Source organism: Ostrea edulis, chromosome 4, assembly GCF_947568905.1.
Source record: "Ostrea edulis chromosome 4, xbOstEdul1.1, whole genome shotgun sequence".
Classification (NCBI taxonomy): Eukaryota; Metazoa; Mollusca; class Bivalvia; order Ostreida; family Ostreidae; genus Ostrea; species Ostrea edulis.
In genome coordinates this window covers 65,556,160-65,580,218 of record NC_079167.1, presented here as the reverse complement: position 1 = coordinate 65,580,218, position 24,059 = coordinate 65,556,160, and the positions used below count along the sequence as shown (strand labels likewise).

General features: G+C 34.1%; 1 protein-coding gene across 19 annotated transcripts in view; it reads right to left on the bottom strand.

The window, feature by feature from the left end:
* The window catches only part of LOC125668277 (caspase activity and apoptosis inhibitor 1-like), a 122,078-nt gene that overhangs the window by 56,142 nt on the left and 41,877 nt on the right, over positions 1-24,059 (bottom strand). For all 19 annotated transcript variants that reach the window (XM_056163478.1, XM_048902190.2, XM_048902201.2 and 16 more), the window contains 2 exons: positions 6,575-6,695; positions 2,591-2,752 (listed from right to left, as the gene is read on the bottom strand). In XM_056163478.1, the coding sequence (XP_056019453.1) occupies positions 2,591-2,752; positions 6,575-6,691 (279 nt within the window). In that variant the 5' untranslated portion in view covers positions 6,692-6,695. The remainder of the gene's footprint in view (positions 1-2,590; positions 2,753-6,574; positions 6,696-24,059) is intronic.

Here is a 24,059-nt window from a genome sequence, read left to right as displayed (position 1 = left end):
TGGTCACTTTATGACCAGTTTGCTTGTCCACAAGGTCTTCCTCATCCCATGATGAGTCTGTGAGTGAAGTATTGAAAAGGGAATTCACTTCTTGCTCAGAAACAATTTGTTTATGGATGAATAGTACAATTCCAGTACAAATTTGTTGCAGAATATATAGACATTTTGATTTCTCTCCATTTTTTATCTATATGATGACGTCCTGTATGACACTAGATCGTAGATTACATGTCTCTAAATGAGCTGAATACGCTTTTCCCCATCACTGTCACCAAACCAAACTTCACAAAATGGTAATGATAAAAGTCGTATTTCTGCAGTAAAGTGTAGGCAAGTTTTGATCTAACAAGGCACAGGATAGAGTTCAGCTGTCCACCTGGCTAAAGAGTAAAAAAAAAAAGAAGAGATATCTCGACATTTTACACGTTTAGGGTTGAGCTAGAATGTGTATAGTTTAGAGCAATTGTACACACACAATGATGATTCTTTTGAAAAATTTCATTAGAATGGTATTTATTTATTACACATATAGCAGCTTATTCGTGAGTATTATCAACTATGCATATTTCTGGTTTAATTCAAAATCAAAATATTTCTTCAGATTTCCTCAGGGCAGTCTGATACAATTTTTTTTTTAGCTTTTTATTATCATATAGGTACAAGTTTTAAAACTAGAGGCCCATGGGCCACAAGGCTCACCCGAGTATTTGTTCACAACAACTCACAAGCAACACAATAATATCTGAAAGGGCTAGACTAGAGGTACCCCCTTTCCTGTTGTATACCATTAAAGTGGAGATTACCTTGTCATAAGAATCAAGAAAATATAAACTGTCATACATGTTTTACGAAAGTGAACTTTTGTTCTTAAGAAAACAATTTGAAATGATTTACTTTTTTTTTTTTTATACCATTCTAAACTTTGGACTCCTATTGTGGCCCTATAATAGTCCAAAGGGCCATGGTTTGGACAAAGTTGAATTAATACCATATCAGTAGTGTGACTACTAAGTTTGGTGATTAATGGTCCATCTGTTCTGGAAAATAAGATTTTTTAAATAACCCCACCTTTCACCAAAGGCTACTTAGTGCCATGTTTGATTGAAATTGGGTCCAGAAGGATTTTTAAGTAGTTCTTGAGAAGTTTTTTTTTTTTAAAATAAACATTCAGTTTCTCATAATTCTCAATTATCTCCCTTTTGAAGAGGGTGGCTTTTCATTTGAACAAACTTGAGTACCCTAGGATGATTTGTGCCAGTTTGGTTCTTCAGAACAAGATTTTCAAAATGTAATATTCAATTTTTTATAATTCTCAATCATCTCCCCTTTAAAGTGTGTGGCCTTTCATTTGAAAACATTCTAATCTTTTTCATCAAAGGATGCTTTGTGCCAAGTTTGGTTGAATTTGACTAAGAAGTTTCTGAGAAGATATTAATTAAGTGAAAAGTTAATGGCGATGACAGAAAAATTTTTATCATGAGAACTCACTTGAGCCTTCAGCTAAGGTGAGCTAAAAAAGCAAGTGAATAAAAAACCCTTGCTCTGGACATTCTGAATCCCTCCAATTTATGGTAAAATTCATTGTGATTTTTCACATACAAGAAGAACATAATTCATCAGACATGATAATTGGATTCCAGTCTTCCTTTTTCAGTGTGGACCATCATCAATTTTCTTTACACTGACCAATATAAAAACAAGGAATTGACCATTTTTTCTTTCAGACCTCCTCGGTAATGAGATTTTAACTAACATAAAAGCCTTCCCCTGAACCCACTTGAAATGCATACACCGAGGATAATATAAGATTAAGAGACGAGTTAAGTTTTATCCTATAACTTTTACAAATGATATGTATGCATTTTCACTAACTCTGTGGCCATCACTGATCAATATCTTAAATAGCCTTGCATGGACATCCCGGAAGACTGGTTTGAACGTTATAAACTTTGCATGTCAAATGACAATGGCCGTTCAGCTCAAAACCAAGTTGAAAAGCTGCATATTATATTCTGTCCCGCAGTAATGAGTAAGCTTCAAACCAATATTGTATTCTCATGACCAAAAAGGTCAACGTTTTTTATCAAAAACAATGTGCTTTGGAGACCTTAACTTTGAATCCATCACTGTGAAGTCTGTTCCTTTTTTCATTAAACTATATGTAAATTTGAAAATAACTATTACATCCTTCACTGTTGTGCTATAATGTCATACAAAGGTTTATAACAGTGCTTTATTTTCTAAAGGTTGCAGATGACTAGTTCATTAAACTGCTAAAATTTCAAGGTCACAAAGACACAAGTAACAATAGAACGGCAACATCTACTACATATTTTGAACGCTTACATTTTGATCAAGTTAAATTTGTAAAGTAACAAATTTGAACTAAAAGTAAGTCTGATAACAATATACATGTACATCGCTACCTTAAATCGATAAAATGAAGAACTTGCAGTTATACAATAAAACATATTCAAATCAATCAATTGAAGAATTTGCAAGAAGTAATTTCTTACTATTCTTCAAAGAGGACATAAAATCTTTTTCTCTTCTCTCTCATATCAGTTTGAGAATATCTCTCTCGTATTACCTTTAGAATATCAGGGATATGTCTTTTTAAGGTGGCTCCTCTCAAGCTGTGAAACATCTGCCCTACCATCTCTTGTCTGTTGTTAAGGTAGTTTCCAATGGAAAATAATTCCTTGTCTAAGTCAAGATCCGAGTCCTCATCTTCACTTTTATAAGACTTTTTCTGTAATGAGAGGGACGAAACATGAACTAATATTCTAATTGATTAATATTCTAATTAACTAACCCTATGAAAACTATATGCTAAGAGGTTCATATTATAACATTACGTCAGTCTATAAAGTTACAATCTTTGGCTATAATGATAACGGATTGGTTCAAACTTTAGAAATCTAACATCGACGAATAATTCTACAAGAGGCGTGTCAAATGTCCATGTACTATAGGACATTAAAAATGCTGGGTGACTTCAAATGTAGTGTTTCCATATCACAATGGCTATCATGCACCAGATGTATATATTGGTAAGTCCTACTCAACTGTTTTACTGGCATTAGAGCATAGATGGTATTCTAAAATGTATTTCGTCATTTGTACAAATGACCACACAATCCTTGATTCAGTACCTGTCTGGTATGCACATATTACACAATGTTTTTTTTTTTGTTTTGTTGTTTTCCGCCACACTCAACAATTTTTCAGTTATCTGGTGGCGCCCAGTTTTTATTGGTGGAAGAGAGAACCCAGATACAATGTACCTGGGAAGAGACCACTGACCTTCCGAAAGTAAACTGGGAAACTTTCTCACTTACCGGCACAAGCAGGATTCGAACCCGCGCCAACCAGAGGTGAGATGCCGTGTGATTTTGAGCATGATGCTCTAACCACTCAGCCACGGAGGGCCCATATTACATAATAAAGATAAAACACTATGTAGTCTAAAAAACACTCATTTCTAGTAAGTCCTCTCATCTCTGTAATAGAGCATGTTGTATCAAGAAGACACAACCAAAAGTTAATTTTTAAGCTAAGCACTATATGTCATAAAAGGTGTATGATTTAACAGTGGTGTTCAGCAAATAACACTCTTACCAAATACAGAACATGAGAGAAGCCTAGTTGCTGAAAATTTCACTGGCCTTTACAGAAAACGTTCTTCTGCTCTTAAAACCACCATATCTTTTGAAATTAGTGCATATCTACTCAAACTTGTCAAAAGAACATTTGTTTTATGGTCTGCAAAGCCTACTGTATCTAGAAAATGACAGCATGTTGGAAAGCTCAACTGATAGACTTCACTGTTTTCAATCAGCCTGTTTAACACTTTTCTTGGATTTGAAGTTTAAAAAATTCAAAAGACTGATGAGAAGACATGATAGCTATTGGGTGAAAAGAAGGTGAAGTATTTTCACTGTACCACTTAGTGTCCATGTTTATTGACCAATTTAAAGAAAAGCATGAACAGCCGACCTTTCTTTTATTTTCTTAAACACTGTAAGTTCACAGTGATATGGAATCATTTGCAGTGAGCACTGAAACACAATAGGTCTCATCCTATCATGTCAGCAAACTCAATGCCCATGTATAAAAATCTGATTAATTCTTGAAACCCAAAGTGATACATAGAAGGCTTAATTTGTCTTTTTAATCTCCTATCAAAGTACAAAAAAGAAACTCTAATGAGAAAATAAAAAAACATAAATCTTATTATCTTAAATTCCAAGAGATTGATGGGCAGTTTCCATGTTAATTAAAATCTTTTCCATTTTCTGAATTTGAAAAAAAAATAATGCTCATGCAAGCAAAAATGTGTGACTTGCACTTGAAATACTGTCAAAAAGAATAATCATGAAAAAGTTTATTTGAAAATTTGTTGTCGTGAACATGAAAGGAACATCTGTTCTGTGAAATCAAGAAATTTTATCAGCATTCAAACAAAGCACAAAATTTGACAGCAGAGTGAAAACAACGCATTATAGGGTTTATTACAAATTTCAAACATCAATTAAATAGATTGAACAGCAACAATACTCTAAATTAAATTAAATAAATTCTTATAAAAACAAAACTGATAATGTTAAAGAAATTGGAGAAGTTTTTTTCTTTTTTTAATTTTGAGCTGCCGAATATAACAATTTCTGCATGCAGGGTGCAAATTAGAGAATATTGATGAAATAATAAATCTTCAAGTTCTCTCAGTCCAGAAGGATGGATATTAAAAAATTTTCTGCAAAAACCGTCCAAGTTATTGATTAAATTTTATGCCACAACAGACCGTCAAAAACAATTTAATCGTCTTGGATAAAGAACATAATTTGTCTTTGGCCTTTCTGATCTAAGGCATCATAGATGATTATTTCCATCACCAGCCACAAAAAAACATTAATTTGATAATTTTTCTATGCTAAAAATTTTAGTTTTTTTTTTTTAATCTTTTAACTATTCAACCTTTTCTGTGTGGGTAGACTATACCCATCCTGCAGAGCATGTTTCAAAAACAAAAAAAGCGTACTTAAAAAAGATGAAAAACAATCATAGCTGTATTTACAGATGAAGAAATAATTGAAATTATTTTCTTCAAAAATGTCTCGAACAAATCAGACAGAGGGGTAAGAACCATGATGTCAATTAAAACAAATGATGATGTACATCAATCTGCCTTGACAAATGACAGCAGCCGCATTCTAATCCAGGGACTAGTACTCTGTAGGGACCCACACAAATAGTTAAATAAATTTTAAAGATAATTCACAATGATAGGTCTTTGAGGGGAATGTTTTGAATATTTCAGATGCATGTCAGTCCCTTGTCTGGGTGATGTCTGAAAATCTGGCACACATGTCTTTGATTTGAACATTTCCATTAACTTGCCCACCATTAGTCAATCCAATACCGTAGATCAGCAGCCTAATGCTGCTCAATCAGTGTTTCAGGGATGCACTTTGGATACAGAAACACAAGATAAATATATATGGTATGATAGATATTTATTACCATATGTGAGACTCCAATCAAAAGGGTGTTATGCCTGTAGGTTTTAAATGGAATGAAAATGCCCTATATTGCCAGTCATTATTTTTTCTTTTTTTTTGGAGGGGGGGGGGGGGGGGGGGGGGGGGGGGGGGAGAGCAACTGTAGATGTGTCAGGAATTGTTCACATCAGTATGTATAGCAATGCACCCGACAAAATGTTTTTCAAAAAAATGAATCTTTTTAAAATTCATTTTTTAATTCCTATATTACTAAGAGGTTGTGCAACATAAAGGTGATTAAGTGAATGGGGAGGAGATTAAAAGGATCCATTCTGACAAGAGGATATACTGGGTACGTGTCTGCATTTGCATGCCCTACTTCTTCCCCATTGCACACGATATCAGATCCAACTTCACAGTAAGCGCCCAGTAAATAACCTCTTAAAAGGATGAAAATTATATTCTAAAAGTGAATAAGCTATATGAATGAAGTACTTGAAACAAACTAGACAGATATTCCTTATTTGGATGTGTAGTGCAACTTCCTTTTCAACAATCAACTATCTTCAACATGCTATTCTTAACTTCTACAATTACAATAACACTTTATTCTTCTATAAATAGACCTCATAACTGTTACTGGTGCAAAGAAACTATTAAATACCAGAATATACCTCACAGAATGAAACATTTGCTTAAAAATTCTCTCACCAAAAATACTCAGAATGACTTAATCAGAATGCATAAAAAGGCCACAAATCTTGTGGCTGCCAATACATCATTATAACAATGTTCCTTGGATTACATTTTCTTACGACTTTCCGAAGTGTGACCTGTATCTGGCCCTGTTTATTTGATTCCTTTATTATAATGTTAATGGTCAATATTTTATTTGCTGTCTATAAGAAAACATGAAAATCTGATAGGTGGAACTTGAAATATTTTATGTCCATGGGAAGTGGTCAAGGTTGTCATTTTTGCCCTGGGTTTTTGTCATTTTATAATTGTTTTATAATGTATCTGTCATACTTTTATTCAAGGAAGGCCTTATTTTGGAACACAATGACAAATACCTTTTTAGTGGACTGGTGTTTTTTCTTCTTTTGTGAACTTTTCTTTCGTTTGGAAGAGGTCAGGAGGGGATCTGGCTCCACCTGTGTGGAGTCAGCCACCATTTTCTTGGCACTCATTCTTCTGAAAGACAGGGAAAAAAAACTTTAAATCATATATTTCAAATTATAAACATGTAGCCTTGACGAACCTCCATATATAAAAATGAGACCAGCCATGGACATACTCATTAAGAGATAGGTGGTCTTCGGTGTAATACTTCATAAAGAACAAACCGTGATGACACAAATGGTAATTCAGTTTGAAAATATAATGATAATCAAAAACTTTAATCATAGCAAACCTTAAACAAGCCCTTCAAAATAAAATAAAATCTAGATTTTAAACAATTGTCCACCATAATGTTTCTGATGCAAACCAAGACATTTTCAATACTTTGAATTGACCCAATTTAGTGGATTCAATTTAAAAATTTCATACTCAACATCACCCAAAGCTTATTATATGCTGTAAGTTTTCACCAATATTATTAAATTGAGTACAAGCCAGATGCTCTCAATCAAAGTAGACAATGGTTTATGGTACACAATAATACAAAACTTATTTTTTCTCTTTTTTTTCAGAGTTAAAAAAAAATCACCAATTTATGTTCTGCATAACATCCTCATTGTAAGGACCCTGAGTGAACTTTATAATATTTATTGATTTCTTTATCAGACAAACAAAGATCGTAAATTTTTGATTCCATAAATTCAATTTGTGCCTGTAGGGAAATTATATTTTCATAATACAATTCAGATATGAATTAATTTTTGTTAGAAGTTAATTATTGATTTTCATCAACTTGCAGGCCTTTAAGCTTTGGCAAACAGAGGATTGTTTCAATAATTATTTTCAAAGCATTTTTGAAAACATCTAATCTCTTATTTCCATTAATTGATTAAGGTCCTTCATGAAAGAATTTGACAAGCCCAAATTTGATATCATCATTTCCTCTCCGAATTTTGAATTTTTGATTCCAGTTAAAAATAAAAAACCCATGAAAGCTTTTGATATGCAAACAAGATACACTGTTGCCACGGCAATTACTAGAAGTCTAATTTTAAAAAGCTTTTAGACAAAAGCCATGACATTTGTTTCAAAAGAAGAGTCAACTACCCAGGGAGCCCTGAGCCCAAGCGAGACATAAGCCCCTCTGCTTTTTCAATAGATTCATTATTTGTCTTAGGGCAACAAAATATTCCATTTAAAAAATTATTATCAAATAAAAGTCTGTCCCAACAGGAATTGAACTGGCTTTCAATGGTGTACCACTGAAGTGTTACACAAATTTGAAAGGTCATGTTTCTGCTACGGTCAGGGGATTGATTGGCATTGGCGATAAAATTACAAAAAAACATTCCCTGTAAAAAATTCCCCAGTGGGACAGTCTGTGAGGCATTTTGATCAATTTCAAGTCAAATTCAATACAAGGTCAATTTTATCATCTGAATCTTCAAACACAGTCTGTTTTATGATCTTTATCTAACAGCATTCATTTCATTTTATCTTCAGTATGAAAGTTCATTTTTCATACAGAAAATGAGCGTGTTGCAGTTCCAAGGGAACCTGATCAGGGATACCAGAAGAAACTTCAGGACTGACAATTCTTGAACTGACATCTTGCATACAAGAAACCTTCATTCACATTTTATTTCTGTTTTTCCTACTAGGTTGTTTTCTCAAGCACAGATAGCAAAAGGTTTCCTGAGTGATTCAGGTGACATAATCATTAATCAGATTAAGGAGCATTTTGTTTAATGATTTGAAGTATATTTCATAGTAAGAAGAGGCCTATGGACTACATGACTCACCTGATCAGTTCATTTGATAACAAACAACCATTGAGATATATGTGAACTGTTAATGCCTCTCTAGTACAAAGTTATATGAACCAGAGGCTAAGTAGGATGTAAGTTATATGAACCAGAGGCTAAGTAGGATGTAAGGGCAGAAGACGGATAGACAATGGATAGCAATATAACACCCAAACTATGTTCACAGGGGGATATAACTATGCATCTAATCTGTGTAAGAAGTTTTGGAGTAAAAAAGAATTTTTAAAGATTGAATACATGTTCACTATTTAATTGATATTGCCATGCCACAAGGATCTGAACCTCTAACCAAGGAGTCATTAATTTCACAAATTTGGTAGAGGTCACCCAGCTCACACTAAATATGCCATCAGTTTAGGTGTTAGATGTTCAGGAGAGAAAAAGAATTCTTTACGGGGACAAGTTGATTGGTTTGATATCTATGAGACAGAGAGAAGCTTTGTTTTGAGATATATATAATACACTTTCACTATTGGAGTCTGATCGAGCCCAACTTTAGCACAAAAATCTCTGACCAAGGATCCATGGATGTCACAAATATGACAACTAAAGCAAACTGGACGATCATCCAGAATTGTCATACCCCTGTTAGATTCATCACAGACTGTATAAGATTTAGACATATGTACTAATTGTAGGTTAAAAAATAAAACCTCTAAAAAAAAAAGATACACACACAGTGTTGGTACACACACACAGTGTTGGTTTTTGTTTTTTAGTTTTTGACAGGATGTCTAAACAAACCCAAATGGAAGTGCTTGTGCATATACTTGTGCATTTGGGGTGGTCTCAAAAGTATAGACAAGATCATAGGTATAGTCCACAGAAATGCAAACAGTTAATACAGGTAAGTATAGATACTGGTGTAAACAGAGTCATATAGCTATGACCAGATCTACATGTAGTATCAGAAACCCTCACCCAGGCCCATGAATTTCACAATTTTAGTAGAGATCTCCATTCCGATCAGAGCTATGTAATATGCACACAACTTGTCTGTGCATATTGTCTGGAAGTAAAGAAGATTATTAAAGACTCCACTCCCCCCCCCCTTTTTTTTTTAAAAAGGGCTAAGCATTATCTCTCACACCCAGGTATGGTATGGGAGGCATGGTTTGAACACAAGTAAATTTACTCTACATTTAATGACATTATGCCTGAATATAATTCAGTCAGTCAAACTACACCATTATTGCTGCACTATTACTCTATCTCTGTGGTTCTTGCGAATATCTGTAGAGAATCTGAACTTGAAATTTCTCCATATTGTAATCTCATCCTGGCCCAAGGGGGGTCATAGTTTGCTCAAACTTAAATCTACACTATATAGGGATGCTTGCATAGCAAAGTATGCTCCCAAATGGTGGTTTGTGGTAAATGATGACTATGAGCCAGACCTCAAGCAATGATTTTGAACATCAGTGGTGAGTAGTAGCTGTTGAATGAATCCAGCCCTAGGTTCCAATTACCATCTATGACTTAATGCATGGTTGCCACACAGAAATTTAGGCATTTTATTTTTACCATCAACTTCAACATTTATCCTATGATATAAATGATACACTGGACAGATTTCTCCCAGAAGAGAACTTTAAGATAAATATGACCTGATATATAGCAGAATAATGATTTTAGTTTTTAAACTAAAATATATTGATTTTATATTCAAGCCACACATTAGCGTGCAATTACAGTCTACTTTAATAAATGCTATCATGCAAATATTTTTTCAATGTATAGTAACAAATAATATGGTACTTAACATTATAAAAATTGATTTTCCTTGTGGCATATGATTTAACATGATAAAACAGGACCCAATAGGTATCTGTGTGCAGATGAAATAATCAAAGAACATGTTTTCATAATTCAGTTATATTTACTGGTTCTGAGTTAAACACATATGACAAATATATTCAAGTTCAGAAACTTCTGTGATTCGTCTAAAAATCAATATATTTTAATATCATGCATGCCATCAAAATTCATAGCAAAAAAAATCATGAATTTCATCAGTATCATTTTTTAAAAAAAAAGATATCATTCATATAAAGAAGAAAAAAAGTGAAAAAAGAATTAAATGAAACATTAAAAGAGTTATTTAATTACCACCTACACAATGTATCTGTAAATCAGGTCTTCTGTAAGTATTGCCATACACTGATGTTACTTAAACAAGAACAATGGGCATTTGTCATTAGAATACTTTACACTCAAGACTCGCTTTTTTCTCCATCTTCAATTTGATGCAGGTGCTAAATGAGAAGTAATGAAGACATCATAATCTTGAAGTCGCCCATTTCTGCCGTTTTTTTAAACCTGTTGTAACTATTGTCTTATCGCATTACTTTTTTATATGTGTCATTACATTCATACCAATGTTATTTGAAATCAAATTTATCTCTTCAATAAATTCCAACTACAAGTGCACATGCATAATTAAAACCATCTTCTATTGAATCATTCTTTGTCAGCCTGTTGGAATTACGCAATACATTAGACAAGGACATATGTCTCTACCCTTAATGAATCAGCATGCTTCATTTGAACAGTTAAAAACTCATCAAAACCATTTGACATTCCAAAATGAATTTTCCTAATCTTTCATTAAACTGCACTGGACTTTTTTTATATACTAAGCTCAGCTTGCCTACTGCTGCAAGACTTATAATACAATTCGCATTTCCTCTTCACATAAATGTAAGCAATGTCATTTAACAAAAGAATGGCAAATTATGACTCCTTTCAATTAACTACGTACACTCAGTTTTCCACATCACCTCTAAATGCTGAGCATTTGGCAAAAGAGCAATCACTACCTATGTTTACATCTTAGGTTTGGCCACCATGGTTCAAAGTGAGGACGCGAGTTTGAGCCCTGCTTGTGCCATGGCTGCGTCAAACCTAAGACATAATCATGAGTAGTGATTGTTCCTTTTTCAAAGTGAGAATCACAGGTCTTCCAGATATGACCTTCAAAATAGAGGTCTCATGTCACAGCAGGCGTTTAAATGCCGGTACATTGAAAATTAACCCTCACTGCTACGGCCCTGAGCGCTATATAAGCGTAGGTCTATATTTGTGGTAGTTCACCTATAGCTGGTGACGTATCAATATGTCATTGAGTGAAAATTACTCAACAGGATGTAAAACAAACAACCAATCAATCACTTCCTAAATCTTTGTTAAGAACTACACAATATTATCAAAACTCCAGACCACGGTAGCTTAGTCTGTGCTCTCTTTGGAACTGGGAGGTCCTTGATCCCCGCACCATGTCCAACCTAAGATGTTTAACATAGGTAGTAACTGTTCCTTCACCAAGAGCCCGGCATTCAAGTATAAGTTAAAGGTCTTTCAGATGCGACTTTGAAATAGGTTTTGTGTCACAGTATAGGCATAGGAACGAGAACGGAACCTGGCTGTTACAGGCCTGAGCATTTCATCTACAGCCAGTGATGTCTTTGCATGAGTAAATTATTCTTAAATGGGACATAAAACATACAAAAACAAACATATAAAAACTTTATCAAATACAAAATGAATGCAACACTTCTTACTAAATATATATGACAACCAACTGCATTTTCTTATAGACAATAATGACCATGACTTAAGTTCTGTCTTTTGCTTACATTATGGCTATTGTGCTTGGCTACAGAAGTAACAGCTATCGTTAATTTAAATGAGACAATGTAGGCCTCCATAATATTTGTCAAGACTTAGATTAGAAAATGACCACCTAAAAATCAGTAAGATTTCGAAGAGATACAATACAAAAATCTAAACCACAAATTTTCAGGGGCAACCTTGCAGCTAATTCTCATATTTTACAACTCTTGACTGTTATGTCTGTTTACAAAATACTATTTAATCACCAGTGGTGGGAAAAGTAAAAATCACATTTACAAAATTTGAAGAGAGTAATTACAAATTGTTGTCCTACTGGTCAGCTTTACTTTCAGTCACCCAAGAGCCTGTCTTGCTTATCAACTTCTTCCTGTTCGACAATCTGAAAAACCATGAGGCCAACAGCTTTCTAGTATCAGGAACATGTAGAATGGTAAAAAGACATTAACTTATCTTGCCTTATTTAAACCAATTTATATTCAGCTGGATTTGATGGACTAGGTTCAATTCTTCAATTCTGTTTATCAAGAAAATATACTGTAATAACCATACAAAGCATGCAGAAAGTTCTCCAGTCCAGAAAGATCCTGTGCGAAGATCAAATATCTAATTTTCTTAGAAATTAAACTTCCTGCAATTAAAGCTGGTTGAGATGAAGTTTATGTGGAATTTTGCCAGATATGTCCCTGATATCAATTTCATCATCTAAAAATCAATGAATTTGAATGTCCCCAATGAAGCATCAGCCCAAATGGTCTGAGGAAAATGTGATCAAAATTAAAATTGGCATTCAAGATTTAGAGCCAATACCGGCAGTTCGTCATCTGACATAGATCTCGCCATATTAAACTTTCACAGGATTCCCTAAGCTTTCCTGTCAATTTCAAAGAAAAGTCTTAGATTTAGAGCCAATTTTGCCAATTGTGATAGGAGACAGGATTTTCTAATATAAAAGTTTTAACAAAATCATGCTGTCTGAGACAAATAGAAATATTCTGAGGTTACAGTAAGTGGATTCAGATGAACAGGAATAATTTTCCATATTATAGAATTATAGGAATGTCACATATACAGAATATTTCTTATTTATTCACAACATTTATTTAACAACGAGAAAATCTTTTTTTGAAACAAAAAGAGAAATTTGCATTCTCAGCACAATATTAGAGAAAAGAATCTAAAGTATGCTTGAAAATACAAGCTTGATTTTTTTTCAAGACCCACCACAGCAGAGCACATTAAGACTGGTCATTTGAAGCTAAAGATTTTATCATAATAGTCTGCGAAGTTATGCAAAAAATTCCCTCCAATGACAGCCCATTACATCAATAAACTGATTTTGAATCTGATTAATTTGAAAACCTTGGTCTTTCAGAATAACGACACATCATGAGCAGCCCTTCATCATCTGCTTTTGATTTTCAGTGGAAAATATGTGAAATGAATAATTATATATTGACATCAGGCCTTTTTGTTTCATATTTTCTCAATATGTTCATTTTGACATATTCCATTAACCCGGTCTAGCTAGCACTTTAGTTTGTGACATGGACACTGTCTTCAAATGAAAGAATGTGACAACTACAATAAAAGAAAGTCCAGATCTCTTTTTTTCTTTTCTTTCTGTTTTTATTCACACATTTCAATTGTGAGCCTTGAATTAGACATTTTTTTTCCAGATCTGAACTCATTTTCAAATTCAAATTGGGTTTCTTAACATTATAAAAAATTCCTCTTTTTGATGGATTTCACAATAACTTGTCCCATGAATCTCAAAATGCTGGGGCATAAAACTGCAATTCAGCTATTCAGTAATGTTCATTTTTGCCACAAAATGACACAATGTTTTCAGCTAAAATGTCATAAAAAGATATTTTCTACTTTTTTACTGTTTAATCTCACAGTTTTTGGGCTTCTTGCATGTCATAAAAGAAAGTTTGCCTCAAGTCACAAAGTAACTTTGGGTTTTAAAATTTCACTATTTTTCCCCTAATTTCACTTTTGAGAATTTTGAAACCATTTGCATTTCAGAAAAAGCAAAATTATCTGAAATATGCAGGACAATAACTCAGTCTGATGTCGTTAAATTGACATTACACCACTTTATAAAATGGACCTTTGCCATGAATACTCTTCATTTATCACATACTTTTTTCTCCATCAACATTATTTTTGTAATTTATCCATTGAATAAGTGATTTTCACACTGTGAAAATAATAAAAGTGATAATTTCACAGGATGAGAACAACACTAGGACAACTTTTTGCATACCCTCTGTGATGAGTTATTTCCCTTGACTAATGTTTTTGGGGTTGTTTTTTTTTTTTCTTCCATAGTCCTGTTTTGCTTACATCTAAATCAAAGTGGAAACACTGAATTCAATAATTACAGAATAAAGAAAGTGGTCACAGCAATTGTGGATTTTAAAAAATTACTCACCATGATACACATATTAACAAAAATATTCATTTGAATCACTCATGAGACAAAAGGTTTTTTTATACCTTGATTAGCCTTGTCAAATTTATTAATATTTTTGTGAATGATGAATTTTTAAATCACAAACCTTGTGCTCACATCATCAACCTTGCAAAATTATGAAAGCAATTGAAAATAAATTTCTCATGAATAAACATGTGACCTACAGAATCTGATTTCTATACAGATCTGGTTCTTTTCTAAAGCTAATACCATTAACTTTGCACACCAAATTCAAATTAATCACTAGTATTTCTGCCTTTCATCAAAAGATCATGGACTCGAGCCCTGTTTGTGCTTTGGCCGCATCTGACCTAAGACTAACAAGAGTTGTCAAAAGACAATGTAGCTAGCCGGTAAGCACAGCTCCCTTTACTCTAGGCCACCCCTTAGTTTAAAGACATAGCCAAGATTATAGTTTTTGAAAAGTAAATCAAAGTCTAAGGTCAAGGTCATTTTCAAAAGTCTTGATACCAAATAAGAGGTCATGAGGGATCTGTATGTGAACCATTAATGTTCTATTCCCGTTTTGGTTCAAAAGATATAACCAATGTTAAAGTTTTCCCCTAAAATTTGTGACCAAATAGTGATATGCTCTCTAGCTTAAAAACTGTGACAGGGGGTAGATAAATAAACCAAGAACTCTGTGTGTAAACTATGTCCCAGAAAGTAACTAAATTCAACAACATGTAATTTTTTCAAACATCAGAGAAAACAAGAGGTACTGTGAGCAATGCTCACTAAGAATACCCCCCACTTACCCCAATCTCCCAAAGGGTGTTGGTAATAGGTATAAACTACCTCTTTTCTGAGTGTAAAAAACAAATGGCATGACAAACCGAACCATATTGCTACTTCGATGTCCAGTGCATGTGACCTTTGACCTTTTGACCCCAAAATCGATAGGGAACATCTTCATTCCATGGGTAGTCCATATGTATGATATGGTGACTGTAGGTGGAAAGGATAACGCTTTAGAGCCCGGAAACCATATTGCTACTTCAATGTCCAGTGTGCTTGACCTTTAACCTTTTGACCCCAAAATCGATAGGGAACATCTTCATCCCATGGGTAGTCCATATGTATGATATGGTGACTGTAGGTGGAAAGGATAACGCTTTAGAGCCCGGAAACCATATTGCTACTTCGATGTCCCGTGCGCGTGACCTTTGACCTTTTGACCCCAAAATCGATAGGGAACATCTTCATCCCATGGGTAGTCCATATGTATGATATGGTGACTGTAGGTGGAAAGGATAACGCTTTAGAGCCCGGAAACCATATTGCTACTTCGATGTCCAGTGTGCTTGACCTTTGACCTTTTGACCCCAAAATCGATAGGGAACAGCTTCATCCCATGGGTAGTCCATGTGTATGATATGGTGACTTCAGGTGGAAAGGATAACGCTTTAGAGCCCGGAAACCATATTGCTACTTCGATGTCCAGTGTGCTTGACCTTTGACCTTTTAACCCCAAAATCGATAGGGAACAGCTTCATCCCATGGGTAGTCCATATGTATGATATGGTGACTGTAGGTGGAAAGGATAACGCTTTAGAGCCCGGAAACCATATTGCTACTTCGATGTCCAGTGTGCTTGACCTTTGACCTTTTGACCCCAAAACCGATAGGGAACATCTTCATCCCATGGGTAATCCATATATAAGATATGGTGACGGTAGGTGGAAAGGATAATGCTTTAGAGCCCGGAAACCATATTGCTACTTCGATGTCCAGTGTGCTTGACCTTTGGACCCCAAAATCGATAGGGAACATCTTCATCCCATGGGTAGTCCATATATATGATATGGTGACGGTAGGTGGAAAGGATAATGCTTTAGAGCCCGGAAACCATATTGCTACTTCGATGTCCAGTGTGCTTGACCTTTGGACCCCAAAATCGATAGGGAACATCTTCATCCCATGGGTAGTCCATATATATGATATGGTGACGGTAGGTGGAAAGGATAATGCTTTAGAGCCCGGAAACCATTGCGTCTACAGACGGACGGACGGACAGAAGGACAACCCGATTCCAGTATACCCCCCCACAACTTGTTGCGGGGGGTATAATCAGAAAATTGTTTGGAATCAAAATTCTTGCAACTGTAACCCACACCTTCTATTTCTTTAAAAAGGCCTTAGATTGAAAAAGTAAATGGGCAGATCATATATCCACTTTGTAATATTTTCTCAAAACTGACGAAGTCCAACAACATGTAATTTCCTCAAAACTTGAAGAAAATCAAAAATCTTGTCACATGCACATCTTCAATATTAATAAAAACACCCTGTAAAATATGACGATCCTCATTTGAAAACTGTGGGAGGAGTTAGAAGGACAAGCCATGTACCCACCACATAAAACTCCAGCAAGATCAAAATTGCAACATGATCTAGAGTGACCCACAAAGAAGCTTCAGCTTGATATGTGTGACAGAGAAATGAAAATCGAAGCAGAAAACCCTGAACAGATGTAAGAACAGATATCTCTGTCCCGTACTGTCTAAAGACAAACATATAAAAACAATCCATCTTCAAAATAGTTTAACATGATTTGTCTCTGAAATTATCACTTGTCTGGATTACACAGCACCAAAAGTCACATAATTATGCCCTCCTTCAAAGAAGAGGGGCATATTGCTTGCACTTGTCGGTCTGTCAGTCAGTAGACCACATGTTGTCTGCTTGATATCTTCAGAACCATTCATTTCATCATAATGATATTTCATATGTGGGTTTGTTATGAGTAGAAGAGGACCCCTATTATTTTTCAGGTCAAAAGGTCAAAGGTCAAGCTACTCTGGACATAGGAATATACTGTCCACTCAATATCTTGAGAACCCTTTGCTTGACAGACATCAAACTTGATACACTGGTACATCTTCAGGAGTAGATGACCCCTATTGATTTTGAGGTCATATGGTCAAATTAAGGGTCAAACTGGACATAGGAATATACTGACCACTCAATGCCTAGAGAACCCTTTGCTTGACAGACATCAAACTTGGTACACTGGTATATCTTTAAAAGAAGATGACCCCTATTGATCTTGAGGTAACATGGTCAAAGGTCAAACTAGACATAGGAATATACCGTCAAACCTGGTACACTGGTACATCTTCAGGAGAAGATGAGCCCTATTGATTTGAAGGTCATATGGTCAAAGATCAAGGGTAAAATTGGACATAGGAATATACCGTCTGTTCAATATCTTGAGAACCCTTTGCTTGACAGACATCAAACTTGGTACACTGGTACATCTTCAGGAGAAGATGACCCCTATTGATTTGGAGGTCATATGGTCAAAGGTCAAGGGTCAAACTGGACACAGGAATATACTGTCTGTTCAATATCTTGAGAACCCTTTGCTTGACAGACATCAAACTTGGTACACTGGTACATCTTCAGGAGAAGATTACCCCTATTGATTTTGAGGTCACATGGTCAAAGGTCAAGGGTTAAACTGGACATAGTAATATATTGTCTCCTATATTTTAAGAATTATTTGCTTGATTAACACCAAACTTGGTACACTGGTACAGCATAAAAAGTAAATTACCCTTATTTATTTTTAGGTCACATGGTCAATCCACTCTTGACATAGGAAGCTATTGTCTGCTCAATATTTTGAATTGATGATACTGTCAATTAAATGATGTGTGTATAACCCTTTTCAATTTTGCACCGTGGGGGGCATATGTGTTTTACAAACATCTCTTGTTCTCATGTCTACTGAAATTAAGAAAAAATACTGATTTTTGTATAATAAAAAAAAAAAAAAAAAAAAAATTTTTTTTTTTAAAATAGCAAGCAGCTTTGGACAAACAAAATCCTGAAAGATAATTTCTTTTTGCATGAATACGAAGTTACTTTGTCCTAGCATGCCATTGACATTTTCTAAAAGAAAAACTGTGAAAAAGAGCCATTATTTGCCATAATATCGCAAATAGCAGTAAACCATCAGTTTTATGATGTCATAATTCCGGTTTTACGTCATTTATAACAAACTGAGAATAACAACCGAGTTGCATACGGATTTTTGAACAAAATACACTTAATTTGAAATTTTCAAATGGACGTAAAACAAAGAAATCATTTTCAATAAAAGGCAACTCCCTAACATTACTGCACATCGTTCTAGGCAACTCCCTAACATTACTGCACATCGTTCTAGGCAACTCCCTAACATTACTGCACATCGTTCTAGACAACTCCCTAACATTACTGCACATCATTCTAGGCAACTCCCTAACATTACTGCACATCGTTCTAGGCAACTCCCTAACATTACTGCACATCGTTCTAGGCAACTCCCTAACATTACTGCACATCGTTCTAGACAACTCCCTAACATTACTGCACATCATTCTAGGCAACTCCCCAACATTACTGCATATCGTTCTAGGCAACTCCCTAACATTACTGCACATCGTTCTAGGCAACTCCCTAACATTACTGCACATCGTTCTAGGCAACTCCCTAACATTACTGCACATCGTTCTAGGCAACTCCCTAACATTACTGCACATCGTTCTAGGCAACTCCCTAACATTACTGCATATCGTTCTTTAAAACTGCATCCTCATCAGAAATAGAGTCCATGTTAAAGCCCGTACGCACTCATTCATTGGGTGGTCAAATTTAGCATAGTTTTAAGGCTAACAATCCACAGTATTTATGTCTATCATTATAGGATCAGTCAATCCATATAACTTATTCTTTATACTTATTTTAATCACTTTATTGATTTCATTAAACTTTTAATCTCATCACATTCAATCATTACCATTTCCACTCGACAATTAATGTATCCATGCTTATGGTCATGGAACATTAACATGTTTTCAAAACTGAAGAACATCTCTATTTTTTAAGGGTTCATATTATAAGACTGTTCAATTTACTTTGATCCAATGTTTGAAACCCTTCCAAAAATTGATTTCTATCCTTTCTACAGCCTACCAGACTCATAAAATCTTTTAGACTGACAAGATATCATCAGTTACATATATAAACTTTTTAATGGTCATGCTAAAACACTCTCTTAAAAGTGCAAGTTTCACTCATTCTAACTGTTAGAGAAACACATTTTTTAATAAATCAAGAAATAAAAATTTTGAAAATGGTCATAACTCTTTATTTTAATCAGAATTCTAAGGATAGAAGCAATCGATTTACAATCATTCCCCCCCAGTCAAAAACAACTTGGGCATTACATTTAATATGGCATCTCTGGTCATCATCGACATTACTCAAATAGATTGGTGCTTGTAATTTAATTTCTATTGGTCAACGTTGAAACTGATTGAAGAAGTTCAAAATGTACATCAAACAATATATATGGAATCTCTGTTGCCTAGCAACAAACACTAAAATTTATTTTTGCCCAAAGCAATGCTTTTCCAATTCTGGCAGTTGGGGCTGACGTACTAAATTATTGCCAGTATTGAATTCTCAATCATTCGATTTTTTTTTTTTTTGGTCTTGTATGGTCAACTTCTGGACAAGCCAAAAAAAAAAATCAATATGGCACTAAAATTCTAATCAAGTTCACTAATACTCAAAGTAGAAATTTTGAGCAGGAATACAATAAAATTGACAGAACAATATATAAGCCTCCACTGGAATTTAATATCCAGAACACGAACTGGCCAAAGGGACACTTCAACTCCAGTACAAAGACTGCATGCATCTTTAATAATAACGGAAATTAATTATCATCTTTATAGAAAAAAAAAATGATTTGGCTAGCTGAACAACATCTTAAAAATATCAATTTTAGGAGATTTCTTATTTGTCAGAATTATGAGTAAAATGATACAAGCTTTGTTCTCTGACCAATATCTTACAGGCTTTCTTTGGTCATTTGATACTCCCACAGGTTCACCTACTGCAGAGAGTTTTACTTGTTGCCACTCCAAGCCCTAATATGATCACAAAGTCATTCTCACTAATTACATTTCTGATTTTTTTTTATACTTTTAAATTTTCCTTAAATTTAAGGCAATTGTCTTTTTAGTAAATGTAAAGAGCAACTGTGACTCTAGTGTGTCTGTCAATCTCAACCAATTATACTTCTTAAAAACTGCATGCAAGATCTTTATCACCTGGATCAGATGGATTCAGTCATTTTTTTTATTTGACAAGTTTTCATACCGACGGAAGAAAAAACCCTCATAGTTTTGTCTTAAAATCTTAAGCATATATGTAAATGATAAAAATTAAACACCGTATACATTCTTAAAATTTATTATGTTTCCCCATGACCCTTGGAAAGCACTACCTGATACATAATTCAAATTTTCAAGCCTTCATGCCTAATATTTGAAATTTATTATAAGGACATTCAGCTAAAAATTTCAAGCTGCACTTAACACATTCAACAGCAAACAGGATCTCTGTACTTGCTGTTTAATTTGCATTTCAGATTTTGAGTACAAAAGGGACAAAATGATTGTCAACGAAATGTACTTTAATTTGAATTTGTTGAAAACCACAAATTAAATACACATTTGATTTTAAATACAATCCAAAATTTCCTTTAAGAAGGTAAAATAAATTTTTCATTTGACATGCAGTTATCAAATTAATGGAAATGAAGAGGTCAAATCGACTTGTAGTATCAACTGGAAGGTCAAAAGTTTTAATTCTAAATCTTCACTAAAGAAATGCCAAGTTTTTAATGCTTTCATGCATTGAGCTTGCAGAAGATTTGCATTTTTAGCAAAGTTAAACTGTCAAGATAAATGATGAACAGTTTATTTTGAATTTGAAATTCAGTCCCTTTTATTTAGAGTGTGGTAAAGAACAAAACAAATAATTTGCCATCTGTTTCCAAAATTATTGAAGGTATTGTGTATCTGATAGAGACATTGAAATAAATGATAAGCTGAAAAAACTTGAGACTTAAAAATTATAGATTATGTCCCGGCAAAATGCTAAAATTTAGCCGATTAGAAAATAATCAAATTTGAGTTGTAACATCTGGATGTTGAAATGAAAGCACAAAATTACAAGATTTACTCCACAAAATTTACATTGTTCTGCTAAAGCAACACATGGTTTATCAGCTTTGCCCTTCTAAAATTTGACACATTAAAACATATGGTTAAACTTTCCTCTTCAAGCAACATTAAAATCTTGAATTTCCTGTCTCGGGTAAAGACAAAGAGAGGAATATTGAAGTTGGTTGTTCTAAATTTCCTTGAATTGGAGAGGATAGGTAAAATAGTATGGCATAGTTAAAAGTGTTATATATGAAATGCAAGTGCACATGTGAATTTAACCAACTTTCAAGTAATCTATTCATAATTTGACTCTTGAATAAATCTGCTTGACCCAGTAGCAGCAATGGTCAGCTGGAAAAGCTCTGCACAATTTTTGTTGGAGGTTAAATTTACAAATGGTTATCACCTTATCCTCAAAGTTTAATCCTTCAGCTTTAAAAAAATAACAATATGTTAAGCTACTTTTATGTTTGACATCTGGCTTCACTGTATAATGAATCAATAGATGTATAACTTTATCCATCTGACTCCAAGTTTTTTGGGGTTTTTTTAAAGTACCAATGAATATACTTCATGTGAATTGGTTTCACTAGTGGATAAGATACCATATGTGTCAATGACCTTGACCTTTGACCTCATTATTGAGAGTAATCTGAATTTGTGTAAAATTTCACATGTATATCAGTATCACATTTAAAAAGTATTCAATACATAGTGATTGCTAAGTGACCCTGACCTTTTACCTTTTGAATCTGAAAGCAGTTGTTTTATCTATAATGAGCCGAGTTTAAATGATTTATAATATCCAATAGAAATTCTCATCAAGTTGTATCCATGAACTTTATTTAAGATACTGACTTGGGTCTATTAATTACTAATTCGGCTGATTTTCTTCGTCAACTGTATTTTGATTGAGTGCTTGCGACCCTGCACTACACCATGTCAGTACAACTTGGGTATATCATATACTTGTGTTGTTTTAAGCAAAATAAACAGCCAGCTAATATAAACTAATCATTAATTTCAAGGCCAAGTTTTGCACTTGGATAAAAAATAAGGATACTGATCATAGTACTTACATGTAGAACAAATGGAAAATATTGTAACCAAATCTTTTCAATGATCAATTCTGAAATAAAAACTTATTCAAACTAAAGTTTACTATGAAGTTGTTCAGTCTTTATGCAAATTTACTAATTTTTTTTTTTTAAAGTGTGTTTATGTAACACTGATGCCCCCGTACAGAAGCAAAGTAATTCTGGTACCAAAAGATAGGTATTGTCACAAGGAATACACATGTGAAATATGAAAGCCCTAACCAATAAGCATTTAAAAGTGTTAAAAGTTCAAAAGTAAATCAAACTCCAAGGTCATGGTGTCAAAAATTTTGGTATCAAAAGATATACTGGTATTGTTTGTTTTATGTCCCATCCAGAAATTTTTCACTCATATTGAGACATCTCCCTAACTGTAGGTGAAGTACCACAAATTTTGACCCATGTTTAGTGCTAAGGGCCACAGCGCTCAGCAGTGAGGTTTTATAATGTGCCAATGCCTGCTGCAACACAGGACCTCCGTTTTTAAGGTCACATTTGAAAGACCCGTGATTCTTACTTCTAAATGCTGAATGTTTGGCAAAGTACCAATCAATACCCATGTTTATCTCTTAGGTTTGACACGACCATGGCATGAGCAGGGCTTGAACTCACGACCTCCCGGTTACGAAGTGAATGCTCTACCACTGAGCTACCCCAACCGGCTCGTACCAAAAGAAAGGTCTTGTCACAAAGCTGGCATAAACCGTTCAAAAGTTATGACCAAGGCATGGTTAAAGTTTTTGCAGACCTACAGACAGACCGAAAACTATATGCCCCTGAATCTTCGATTACGGGGGCATAAAATATAATTACACAACTATCAAGTTATACCAGCTTCTTTTTCCCGATACAATTTACTTTTGATTCACAATATTAAATTGTTTTAATATAAACACTGTCTATTTAAGAACAGTTACAGTTACCAGCTTTTCTGCAGTGGCATAAGCTATTAATAGCTTTTCAATGTAATAAATCAAAATCAGACGTTATATTCAGATACGTACATAAAATATATCTTGTAAATTACATTCCCTTTGGACATCTGATACATCTTATCTAACATTCTCTGTTCAGCAATGACCTTTTTAATGAATATAACTGTCATTTTCAAAGTAGTATTTACCACCATTTGCCACTACTGTAACATATAATCATTAAACATGAAGTTTGAAATATAAAAGGCTTATAATAAAAAGGAAATTAGAATCATATTTCCATCTACATAATATTGCTTTAGGTGTCAGATTTTCTCATATCTATGGTAAGGTTAAAATCAGCATGCATTAACAGCATGATATAATAATTTGTAAGGTAAGATTACTAAAATCTTATTAAAGGTCCCAAATTTGTTGTTTTAAATGATAAAAGTCAATCAGATACCCACCCTGAGGTTT